At 44.5% G+C, this 13,544-nt stretch overlaps 1 protein-coding gene across 1 annotated transcript in view; it reads right to left on the bottom strand.

The window, feature by feature from the left end:
- The window catches only part of MGMT (O-6-methylguanine-DNA methyltransferase), a 139,060-nt gene that overhangs the window by 107,151 nt on the left and 18,365 nt on the right, over window positions 1–13,544 (bottom strand). The window contains exon 3 of the mRNA XM_036385937.2: window positions 11,768–11,907. Within this exon, the coding sequence (XP_036241830.1) occupies window positions 11,768–11,907 (140 nt within the window). The remainder of the gene's footprint in view (window positions 1–11,767; window positions 11,908–13,544) is intronic.

The following is a 13,544-nucleotide window of genomic DNA, read 5'->3' as shown; positions in this document are numbered from 1 at the left end:
TGCCTAAAAGAGCATCTGTCTTCAAGGGAACTTTCAAGGCCTTTCAGTGACTTCAATGCCTAAAATAAAAGACTTGGAATGTCAGTTTATTGCCCAGATAAACTATTTGGTTGGACAACCTGTAGATTCTACATTTTCCTAAGGTAGGCAGCATACCAGCTTAGGTATGGTATTCAGGAAACAAATCAAGACATTTACTTGTGTGGGTCCATGAATGTGGAAAAAACCTCATCTTTTTGAACATTTCCCCTCAAATTCTGGACCGGCTTTCCACCCGGAGCAGAAAGCAGCCAGCGTTTTCCCAGCTAAAACTCTGCCAGGGAGCACTGGACACCATTCCTGACCACAGGAGCCACCCTGGCAGCTCTGCCCAGCCTCTCCACGATGAAATCTGTGAGTGTGTGCACATGTGGAAGCAGCAGCTGCACAGGAGCACCTATGAAACAATAAACTCCTGCACCCTGGCGGGCTGTGACACTGATGGAGCATCGCCAGCAGCAGGATACTCTGAGAGGCTGTTCATCATCATCACCTGAGCACAAGCAAAACCCAACTGTGGCATGACAAAGCCAGGGGGACGGGCATCAATAAAGCACAGGAAAAACAAATGACAGGAAAACAACTGACTGGGAACCTAAAGGACAAAGTTTCTAACTTAATCTCATTATTTCTTGCTCTGAGCTGGCAGAAGGAAAGTCCTCTGCCACAGCCTGCAGACAATTCTGACTTCATGTCTCAATCTACATTATGATGATAATAACAGGAAAATAAAACACGATTTAGAAATCTATTAGTGCAAGGGACAATTTACATGTATCAGCAGCCTATAGCTATAAGCCTCTCAAAGGTCACAATTAACCAAACAAACTGAGAAATGCTCCAAACCTCACTTGCTCAGCTTACCACAACAGTTATTCAGAAACTGAGAAGCAATCAAAAAGTTGTTATCACCAGCAAGTGCCCATTTTAGTAAGCAAGGAGGCAATAATGAGTATTTATCACTTGAAGAATTTATGTGCACTAAACAGGTTTAAATTTCTCAAAAGCCAACAGGAATTTATTTCTTACCCAGAATCAGTGTGAACCAGCAAAGATGAGCTGGTGGGGTGGATCTACAACAGATCCATCCTTGGAACTATTTTCATTTAATGAATAGGCATTTTAAGGAATTTTGGGAAGTTTGATTTAAGTAAGGCAAATGCTGCAGGCTCCAATGAAACCATCCCCAGCCTGGACTGGTGGAACAGCTCCTGTTTATTCCTGCTGAGGAGAGGACAACTCCCCATCCCAGGGAGAGGCGCCTCTCACCACTGCCAATCTGATCAGTCTCTGAACACTCTGATGGAAAATGAGATGTGGGATGGAAAGCAGCACTAAATGTTTAATATGATCTGCAATTCGCAATTATTTCTTAAGTGTCTTTTCCCTGATAACTTTTTCCACTGCATGATCTTAGTGAGGAGATAATGGGAGATGCTGCTTTTGAATAAGTTATACATTTCCCCTGCTTTACTTGAACCTCACAATGCCACCATTATTAATATTTTTCCTCCACAAAACAGCAGTAGCCTTCCAAAGAAAAAGTCCTTGACCAAAATATCAGAGGATATTAAACTGAGAAGTGATCTACTGATGCAAATCATTAAATCTATTTGCATTTGCTTACTGAACCCTAACACAGAAATTAAACTACATAGTGTGGGAAAAGAGCTGGTTTTGCATGGTTAAAAGGAGACATCTTGGAAGATCCGAGCTCTATGTCATTAATTTTCCTTCTTCCCCTCATTAACAAGTAAAATGTTTTCACTGCTTGAAAAGTTTTAATAAATAGGAAAAAGCAGGGCAGCTGACATAAGTTTTTAATGTAATATACAAGAGCTTTTAATATTTTTACATATATTAATGTAAAAGCTAAAAATAAATGTTAAAAGGTTACATTTGTGAAGAAAGAAAAATGGCATTTACAGTTACAGGGTAAGGTTTTAGAATTTAACTCTTTCTCTCCCAGCTTGGGGTGCTGAGGAGCATTTGCCATTTCCCTGAAAATCCCTGGCACTGCAGAGATGAGCCACTGCAGCAGCACCTGGGGGTTAAGGACACACATTCCCTCCCAGCTCTGAGCTCCAGGGTGATTTACTGGGCTTTGTCCTACCAAGCCTTAAATTCTTTTTATAGAAGGAATTACGGGAGGCATTTTAAGAACAGCCGTAATTAGTACAGGCACTGGCAGGGTGAGACCTTTGGGTTTCACTGAAATGTGTGAGCCGAAGTGGCCAGGGAGGACCAGGAACTGCTGCTGCCAGCTCCAGCTGGAGCTGGGAACAGCCATCCAACAGCAAAAAGCCAACAGCATCCCAGGATACATCACAAAAAGCCAACAGCATCCCGGGATACATCACAAGGAGTGCCACCAACAGCCCACGGGGGGATTGTCCCCCTCTCTCCTTGAGAGAGCCCTGGAGAATTCTCCTTCAATTCCTGGAGAACTGTGTCCAGCTCTGGGCTCCTCAACATGAGGACCTGGAGCAGCTGCAGCAAATCCAGAGGAGGTCACAGAGATGCTCTGAGGGCTGGAGCCCCTCTGGAGCCAGGCTGGGACACCTGGGGGGCTCACCTGGACAGGAGCAGCTCCAGGCAGAGCTCAGAGGCCCTGGCAGGGCCTGAAGGGGCTCCAGGAGAGCTGCAGAGGGACTGGGGACAAGGATGGAGGGACAGGAGCCAGGGAATGGCTCCCAGTGCCAGAGGGCAGGGCTGGATGGGAGATTGGGAATTGGGAATTGTTCCCTGGCAGGGTGGGCAGCCCTGGCACAGGTGCCCAGAGCAGCTGGGGCTGCCCCTGCATCCCTGGCAGTGCCCAAGGCCAGGCTGGACACTGGGGCTGGGAGCACCTGGGACAGTGGGAGGTGTCCCTGCCATGGCAGGGGTGGAATGGGGGGGTTTGGGGTCCTTTCCAACCCAACCATTCTGGGATTTCTGCTGGGCAGTGACCCATGGCACTGACCTGATGTTTCCAACCCTTGCACATTAACATGGACAGTGCTCTGTCTGAACAGCACAAGCCCAGTTTCAGGGTGCAGAACACCAAGCTTTGCTGCTCAGCTGGTCTGTGTTTGTAACCCTCAGGGTTGGCTCCTAAACCAAGACATGCTAGAACAGCCCAGTGATCACATTTTACAGTGCTGATATTTTAAAACAGCAAAAATAAGAACAAACTGTATTAGATAATATAACTTGTGCAGACACCCACTTGAAAATACCACAAATATGACTCTCTTTCTGGTGTGGAAGATGCAGAGCTCTAATAGTGCTGAAAAATGATTCCACCAAAGAGGAGAGGGAGAATTTGTCTATGCAGCTTCATCTCCTCGAGAAATTTCCCAGAAAACAAATCCTTTCCTGACTCCCTGCCCTGTGCTGTGCCACAGGAACAGTACCTGATGTGTCTCCACCAACGCCAGCAGTAATTCAGGCCAGGAGTGGAACCTTTCCACTTCCCCTGCCAGAGGTAGATTAATGCAGTGGAGCATTTTTCCATTGCAAATCCTTGCTATAAGGATGGGAAAATGGGCTGCATAATGACAGGGATTATGTTTCTATTATGTCCCAGAATTAGTGGGTGTTTTGAATGTTGCAACTCTTCATCTTGGGTTTCCTCCCTCACTTCAAAAAAAAAAATTTCGATACGCAGATAATGCTGGGAAAAATTTAAAGCCACAGAGGTGTTTTGGGATGGAAGAGAAGGGTGTGAGCACAGACACAGCTGGATGTGGGTAACAGAAACCCCTCCTGCAGCTCTTCTGGAGGTACAGAACTGAACCACACAAGAGTTTTACTGACAGGGCTCTGGAAGAGCAGCCTGGAGAGCCCTGACTACCAAATGTGTGATGGGAACAACATGCAAGGCCTGAGGGGAAGCAGCACTGCAGGGGCTTGTGCAATCCCAGGATGGTTTGGGTGGGAAAGGACCTCAAAGCCCATCCAGTGATGGTAGGGACATGGCAGGGACATCTCCCACTGTCCCAGGTGCTCCCAGCCCCAGTGTCCAGCCTGGCCCTGGGCACTGCCAGGGATGCAGGGGCAGCCCCAGCTGCTCTGGGCACCTGTGCCAGGGCTGCCCACCCTGCCAGGGAACAATTCCCAATTCCCAATCTCCCATCCAGCCCTGCCCTCTGGCACTGGCAGCCATTCCCTGGCTCCTGTCCCTCCATCCTTGTCCCCAGTCCCTCTGCAGCTCTCCTGGAGCCCCTTCAGGCCCTGCCAGGGGCTCTGAGCTCTCCCTGGAGCTGCTCCTGTCCAGGTGAGCCCCCCAGGTGTCCCAGCAGAGCTGCTCCATCCTCTGAGCATTTGGTGCCTCCTCTGGATTCCCCAGCAGCTCCAGGTCCCTCCTGGGCTGGGCTCTGCAGGTGGGGCTCACCTGGGCACAGGGGCACAATTCCCCTTTCCTGCTGCCCAGGGGCGCTCTGGCTCTGAGTGAACATGGCCAGCTCATGTCCAGCTTCTCACCCACTGAAAAATCTGCACTTTTATTTTTCTTTTTTTGCACAGAGCCCTCAAAGGCTTCTCTGCCAAGATTTCAGAGAAAACCACAGCTGAAGCCTTGCAAAACCCACTCCTATTTGAATCCTGCAATGCTGCCTTTGACAGATAATAGAAATGCAGCCATGCTGTCAGGGAAAATAACACAGCTAAAGTCTAGTATTGATTACAGTGGAGTTGCTCAAGATTCACTTCAGCTTCAGTGAGAGAGGAACATGGGTTTTGCTAATCATGCAGAATTAAATTTACCAGCCAGACCTGACCATAAAACTTTGCCCACAAACCATTGCTGAAACCATGTGAAACCACATCTTTGAGCTGTGCTACGTGTCAGGCTGAACTCTAAAAACACACAGAAAGTTGTTTTGTTTATGTTTTGGAAACACCACTTCCAATAAAAAGTTTTCTTAGCTTGATGCAGCATAAACAATCTGTAGCATCTCCACAAGAAACTATGAAAAACCCTAGCCCAGTTTATTTTTAATAAAAGGAGGACTATGCTATATAATAACTCTTCCTGCCACATCCATTGAATCTGCTGAAATAAAGATTGATGCCTGGATATTTGGAGAGACTTCTACCAGAGAAGGCAATATTTCTTTTTTCCTTTCTTTCCTATTTTTTAAAATACACTTTCCTGTTATTTTGAAGTAATTTGAAGTAACAAGCATCATCTCCCTATTACCCAGGCATCTGCATGTTTTGTTTCCAAAACCAGTGGCAGAAAATTCAATGAGATTTGCGAGAGCTTTGTGCACAAGTTAAAAGATATTTGGAAATGAAAGGTTTTCTTTGAAAGAGGAACATTTATGAAAGAGTGATCCTCTTCTGGTGACTGCTCCACACAGGCACCACAAACAGGCTGTCCCTTGGCTCATCAGTGTGAAAACCAATGCTGTCAGCACTGGGAGGGGTTAAAAGGCCAAAATCCTGGATTTGTACAAGCATCACCCAGAGGAACCAGGTGCTCTCTGAGCCAAAGCAGCACCTTGAAGATTTTGGGCACTTCAGAAGTAAAGAACAGGCAGGAGTTGTTGCTGGATTTGTCCACAGGCACTGGTGTTTCAACACAGAACAGTGGAATTGTTAAGGTTGGAGAATTCCTCAAAGATCAGCAAATCCAACCATCAACCAGCAGCACCAACCATGTCCTCAAGCTTGGACCCACCCAGGAATGGGGACTCCCAACATCTCCGTGGGCTATTCCAAAGCTTTACAACCCTTTCCACGAGAAGCTTTTTCCTAACTTCAACCTGAGCCTGCCCTGGCCCAGCCTGAGGCTGTTCCCTCTGCTCCTGTCCCTGTGCCCTGGAGCAGAGCCCGACCCCCCCGGCTGTGCCCTCCTGGCAGGAGCTGTGCAGAGCCACAAGGGCCCCTGAGCCTCCTTTGCTCCAGGCTGAGCCCCTGCCCAGCTCCCTCAGGGATTCTGCAGCCCCTGCCCGGCTCCCTCAGGGATTCTGCAGCCCCTGCCCGGCTCCTCAGGGATTCTGCAGCCCCTGCCCAGCTCCTCAGGGATTCTGCAGCCCCTGCCCAGCTCCCTCAGGGATTCTGCAGCCCCTGCCCGGCTCCCTCAGGGATTCTGCAGCCCCTGCCCGGCTCCCTCAGGGATTCTGCAGCCCCTGCCCAGCTCCCTCAGGGATTCTGCAGCCCCTGCCCGGCTCCTCAGGGATTCTGCAGCCCCTGCCCGGCTCCCTCAGGGATTCTGCAGCCCCTTCTCAGCCCCTCAGGGATTCTCCAGCCCCTTCCCAGCTCCTCAGGGATCTTCCAGCCCCTTCCCAGCTCCCTCAGCCTCTCCTGGGGCTCCATTCCGTTCCCCAGCCCCATTCCTTTCCCCGTTCCCTCTCTCCATTTAGAGCTCATCCCAACACATTAATTTCTTTACCCCGAGAAAGAAATTATTGGGTTGGGATGTCCTCTGGCTCATTCAGGGTTTATCCTGCACCATTTTAAATAGAAAATTGCTGTTGTTACACAGTATTCAAGGAAGAACTTGAATGAGGAAGAGTGGAGCCTCTTCCAAGCCACAGTGCCAATAATCCTCTACTCACAGAAGTCACCTCAGATGTTCATGGCAAACCAGGAATCCACTCCAAGCAGCAGAGAAGTCACATCCTTACCTCCTTCAGTAGGTTTTTACTGTGCCCCTGAGCTCCACTAAGTTTCTTAGCCTTGGCTGATGCTCAGTGGAAAAATAGGAGTGGCACTCTCCCAAATGCCTCCCACTTGTGGCATCAAAGTGAGATATCACTCCCAGTAAATTTTACAGCATGAGGAATGAAACAGTTAGCAAAGTTGACATTTAAACCATCACCACTGGCTATGATTAAATACCTCAGAGATGAACAGAGTGGTTCACACCTCTCCAAGTTATTGTTCTAGGCTCTTATCAGACTCCCTGCCCCACTGCATCCTCTGCCTTTGCACACACCTGAGATTTTCCTTCCATCTCTAATAGCTGGAAACCTGCTTAAACTGAGATTCTGGAGAGTTTCTGATCATGTTACACTGACAGAGAGAGACTGAAACCCCGGTGAACTTCTTGAACTGCAGATTCACCCTCAAAGGTTGAGGCAGATTAATAATATGGGAAGGGCCAAGCTGGCTCCTTGCTCCCCCTCCTCTGATCTCCCTCAGTAAGATGGAGGGAAATGAAACACTAAGGAAAACTGAAAATGACCTGCAGGGAACACAGAGGGCAGATCAGATCCCACTGATCCTGAAAGAGCCCTAAAGGAAGCCTGGGTGTATTCCAAGAGCAGCAGGAAAATGCAGGCTTTGACCATTTGTCAGGCTGCCCAAACATGCAGGAAGCACCAACACCTTCTCTGCAGTCTCCCAAATTCAGGTTCACACCAACAAACACACAATTCCTCAGGCTCCTCTGGCAAGCTCGAGCTGGCCCCACACCCCAGCAGCCGCAGAGAGCAGGAGGGGCTGTCCCCAAACCATCCCCATCTTGGGATGTCCCACGCAGGATGGCAGTGACAGATCACAGCTGCTCAGCTGAGCTCTCCAGCCAAGACTTCACTCATGGTGGCGTCCTCAAATCCCAGGTGAATAAATAACATTCCACACCAGGGCTATGGGCATCACCTGGCATCTGTGCCCACCTCCCAGATGGCAAATTTAACTTTCCTGTCACACACACCCAGCAGCAGGATGATGGTGGTCATCCCCCCATGTGCCCAGCAGGATTTTCCAAGGACACAGTGAAAGCTGTTTAGTTTTCCTCAGAACAGGTTCTACTACAGCCCTTTTACTGAAATCCTCCAGCTCCCCCAGTGCTTCCCTGCCCAGCACATGTGCAGCCCAGACAACCCCTGCCTCATCCTGACCAGGCAGGGAGCTGGCAAAACCAGGGTGGTTTTCCTGAGGAAAAGGGAATTCCTGAGAGAATCTGGATTTTTGCAACACGGGGACAAACTGCTCCCTGCTGCCATCCCAATGCCAAGTCCACAGCTCACACTTCCAAAGTATTTTGTGCTGTAAATATTCATTAGAGGGAAAGCCATGGTTTGTGTTACCTGCTCACCAAGGGGATAATTTACTCCTGCACCTCTGGAATGAGTCAAGATCTCTCAAAGCAGAGTCATCCCAGTGTGGGAACACCACAACTGGCAACAGAACAACAAAAACACTAATTTTGAAACTCCAAAGCTGCTGAAGACACTTTGAAGTTAGGTACCAGTAAAAGAAAGGGAGTTTTTCTTTTGGACATGAGCAAGAAGTGTTAAACATGTGCAGTATTTCAGGTTGGGATGTTGGAGGAATATTGATCCAAACTCATCATTAGATTGGCATGAATTGAAAGAAAAAGTACAACGGATGATATAGCACGAAATGTACATATTATATACCATTATATTGTAATATATAATTATATATATAATAAATCATGTAATAATAAATAATATAATAGAAATTATATAACTTACATTATATATATATATATATATATATATATATATATATATATATATATAAAAAATACATATACACAGCTTATACACACTTAAGGCTTTTTTCAAATATGAATTGTGAAACTGAAGTTCTTAGAAATAGATACAATTGTCCAGATTAAGATGCCAAACCTTCAGGGACCTGTTTGGATCAGGACATCCTTATCACAGAATCCCAGACTGGTTTGGGTCCCTCAAAGCCCACCCAAAGCCCACCCAGTGCCACCCCTACCTGGCACCTCCCACTCTCCCAGCTGCTCCAAGCCCATCCAGTTCTAGGAATGGATGCACACCATGGATTTCAGAAGCCTGGATAAAGATGCCTCCTCTCCAAGAGAAACCATCCCTGTGTGACGTGTCTGGAGTTTTAAACCCTGCAGCTTCCCGAGGAGCAGAATAACCTCAGGTTATTACAATTAGTTTCATCTCATTAATAGATCAATTTCTTTCAAGCACACTGAAACTGGGTTTTACTTTGTTGCTTCTCCTTTTAGGCTCCATTATAGTCTGTGTTCTTAAGTTTTAAGGAGAGCCATCAGCGAGGAGGTTGTAATCTCAGGTGATTAATTGCACAGCATTTTACAAGCTGTAAAACAGAGCGAGATCTCCACAAAGCGATTATGCCATTAACCAGGGGCTCTTATCAGATTTTTCTACAACTACCAGGTTTGTCTGACAGATTGCAAGTCTTAAGTATTTATATATTTCAAAGGTTTACTTATTTTTGTTGTTAAAAAACCCTAAAATCTCTATTGATTGTTGCATGCAATTCCACATGAGAAGTCCCAAGCACCGTGGAGCAGAATACCAATATTTATTACCAGACTTGTGCTCATTATGGTTCTCTCTGACAGGGGTCCATTAAAATCAATTTTTATGTTTCTTATGTTTTTTTTTCCCACCCAATGTTCTTGCCATGGCGTTTATTAGCCAGTTAGGAGAAACACCAGGCACTGCTTTGTTTTTATTTTATTCTGTCGAAAATAATGAGGCCAGATTTAACAACTATTCACTAGCGATGAGTAGAAGAGATTAAATGTTATACTTCAGCACAAACATTTACAGATGGCTTTAAAATTTTTAGAACTTTATCAGTGCTAAAGACAAAAGGAAGTCCCACCTTTCTTCTTCAGATTTAAATTCTTAAAGTAATCATAAAAACACTCTTCTTGCCTTTAGCTTCAGAGTAATTCCTGAGTGATAGACCCTCTAATGTAACAATTTTGGCACATAAATCATGCAGCCTGTGAGGCTGAGAGTTACCAGGATGCCACTAATGCCTCAAGATGAAGTGAAGTCAGCTCACCACTGAGAGAAGTGGGGATCTAGAACGGGTGAAAATTAAAATTTAGGAAAAGGATCTAAACTGTCTAACTTCTGCTGAAGATCATGAGAACCTTCAACCAGAGAACATGAACACATTACAGCAAACCAGATGTCCTGGTATAACAAAACCAGATTTTTTACCAGATGTTCTGGTAAAAGAGCAGCACCCATCCCTACAAACAGCTCTGAGAGCCCCCAAATCTTTTTCCTACTCTTATTCCACTCCCTCACTGACATTTACCCTTCACAAGGTGCAGATCCACATCCCCTGGGCTGTTCTCCAGGCAGGTTTTGCTCTGCAGCAAAGCCAAGTTCCAACTCTATCCTAAATACCCGTTCATTTCCATTCCTCATCAGCAGAAATCCAGCACTTAAAGCAGAATCTGAAGGAAGTGCAGCAGTTATTTCCATATCCCTGGAGCTGGCAAAACTGTGAAATCCAGAGGCTTCAGAGTTTTTGTATGGGAGGTAAAATCATATTTCAACCAGAACACACATTATGCCCCATAGTCCTGATTAATTTCACACCCATTTCAGTTACAAGGAGAATAAAATAGGAAAACAAGCATCCTGAAAATCCATGGAGAACTTCAGAGGCAAACACAGGATGAAAAAAAGACAATGTTGAGAAAAGAAGCCAAACCTGTTTGAGTCTTGTCAGTGGCAGCACTGATGTAGCCGACTGTGGAAAAGTGGAATTTAATTACCAAACTCAGTTGAAAGATAAGTCTTAGAGAAGTCTGAGAAAGTCTAAAAAGTCTTGATTTTGCCAAAGAAATTCGGCATAGAAATTTAGCATCTAATTCTGAATGAATTCAACATTCCTTTGAAAAATGTCACTGAACATTTCCTCACAAATAAGGGGAAAAAAAAATCAAATATCTGAGCAGGACAGATGGACTCCAGCAGACTGAACACAACCTACAACAAACAGGAAAAGGCACTGATGGCTCCTCAGCCAGGCCTGGATTTGAAACATCACCTCCACTGCCACGTGGGACCTGTTCCAAACTCCAGCAGACACTGCAGCTCTGGGAAAGCAACTAAAGCTCTCACCAGTACTACACAGTAATTAAAACAATCAGTCAATCCTGCTTCTACCTGCTGGAGCATAGATCTATATATAAAAAAATATCAAAAAATGAAAACAGAAAAATAAAATATAAAAATAAAAAATATTAAAAATAAAAATAGATATAAAAATAAAAATACTAAAATTATATAAAATATAAGATATAGAAACATAAAATATAAAAATATAAATAGAAAATAGAAAAATAGATAATATAAAAATATAAAATTATAAAATTATAAAGTTATAAAAATATAAAACTAAAACTAAAACTAAAAATCTTAAAACTAATAAAAATAACAAGATATTAAAATAAAAATTAAAGAATTAAAATTAAAAAATAAAAATATAAAAAATATAAATATAAAAATAATATAAAATTATAAAAATAATATTAAAATAATATAGAAATATAAAATATAAAAAATATAAAATTATAAAAATATAAAAATACAAATAATATAGAAATATAAAAATAATATAAAAATAACATAATATAAAAATAATAAAAATATAAAATATAAAAATATAAAAATATAAAAATAAATAAATTATAAAATTATAAAAAAAGATGTAGGTCTGCAAGATTTGTGAGGTGTGCAGGAGATTTTACCCTCAGCGACACTTACATGTGTGCCAAAAATTAGGGCAGGCGGGAGATTCTTTCAAAACTTACCTTAAAAACACTTGGGAGTTTAAAATGTTTGACAATATTTTTGAGGCAGCAGAGGAATTGATGTATTTTGGAGTCCTTGAGGGCACAAGAGGCTCCTCCCAGTAGGATTAGCACAAACAAGAGCGCTCTCAGATGCTCTGGGCAATCTCCTTCCCCCAGCACAAGCACAAGGCCAGGATCAATAGGACATGAACTCACCCCCTTGGCAGCAGGCTCGTTTTGGGAAGTTTTATTTCATGTACGCCCTTCTCACAGCCCGAGATCTCGATCCTGCCCAGGGGGCTGAGCAGAACCACCTGCTTCTCCTTGCATGGAGATCCTCCCTGCTTGGAATTCACCTGTTCAAGGGAATAAAACCCTCGTTAACTGCAGGGATTTGCACCAAGGAACGGATTCGAGCAGTTTTCAAAAGCAATTTGAAGAAAGGAAGACAGCAGTGAATTTCAAGTTTCCTCAACTACGGCATTCACTTTCAAAATTCCAACTTAAAATGATCTATCTTCACAAGTCAGCACCTAAATCAAAGTCTCAAAAAAACCATTAACTAGCAGCATAGTGATCTTCATAAAAACATGAAATAGCAGCAGTTTCATGGCTGGTTTATCAGCTAAAATCCAATGTGTAGTGACACTTATTTAAAACAGGACTGTTGTGACAACAAAGTAGATGCAGTGGTTTAGAGCAGCAGTGTTATGCAAATAACAGCTGGAACACAAATAGAATATGTCTGCTGGAAAAGAAAACACATGAAAAAATCAATCATTCCTTAGGAAAAGAAGCATATTTTTATTCCCATTGTTACCAGTCTGCTTTTACGATTACTGATAGGATGTAGCTGGAAACAGCTGCCAAGTATTTCTCAATATTGGACAAGACCAACAATAACAGACTTGTCAAATTCATCTTGGCTAAAAAAACCCCCCAGTCTCGAAGTGTGAGTTGTATTCCCAGTTTGGTTTGTGCCATCACTGCAGCAGGACAGGACAGAACCTCACCAGTGTCCTCTGCAGCCACCCAGACACCAAACCTTTGGTCCACACCACACAAAGTCCTGTGCTCCAAAGAGCTCGGCTCATGTGAAACTGGGAAAAAAGTGAAAAAAATTAGAAACTGTGAGGCAGCACAAGATAAGTCCACCAGCAAACACAGAATAACAGGCTCCTACAACTGTTTGGGATGGAAGGAAACTTAACAATCACTTATTTCTACATCTCCCACTGTCCCAGGTGCTCCCAGCCCCAATGTCCAAACTGGCCTTGGGCACTGCCAGGGATCCAGGGCCTGCCCACCCTCCCAGGGAACAATTCCTTCCCAAAATCCCGTCCACCCCTGCCCTCTAGGAAGCCATTCCCTGCGTCCTGTCCCTCCAGGTGCAGCACCCTGCACTTGACCTGTTGAACTTCATGAGCTTTCCTGAGACAACACTGAGAGAACAAATTTCTTGGATTTATTTTATTTACTTCCCTGTGTTCAAGTCTGGATGGGGCTTGAAGCAACCTGGTGCAGTGGAAGGTGTCCCTGGCCATGGCAGGAGATGGGATGAAATGAGATTTAAGATCCCTTCCAACCCAACCCATTCTGGGATTCCAGGAATGACAGAGCAGGGGTGCAGCAGGAGCCAGGAAGGTCCAGCAGGGTGACTTACAGCTGCCCACTGCTCACAGCTGTACAATAATTAGTTGTTTTCCAAATAAGAGAATCTTTTCAAACCCCATTATTAAGTGCTGTGGAATGAAGTCACATCTGTGAGTAATGTAAACCAGTGTGAGAGAGAGCAGAAAAACCATCAAGCTGACAGCTTTGCGTAACCAGAGCAAAAGTAAACCTAAAGCCCTGAATTTTGGGAAGCTCTTACACAATTCCTCCATTACAGACATGCAGCAACCAGAGCCCACTCAGCTTGGAGAAGTCCAGGAACTGCAGGTTCCCTGTGGTTTATTTACTTGGACTGCAACCCCAGTTGCTGAATAATCAA

Source organism: Molothrus ater, chromosome 8, assembly GCF_012460135.2.
Source record: "Molothrus ater isolate BHLD 08-10-18 breed brown headed cowbird chromosome 8, BPBGC_Mater_1.1, whole genome shotgun sequence".
Lineage (NCBI taxonomy): Eukaryota > Metazoa > Chordata > Aves > Passeriformes > Icteridae > Molothrus > Molothrus ater.
The sequence above is the reverse complement of the archived record's forward strand: the minus strand, read 5'-3'. Positions and strand labels throughout refer to the sequence as shown.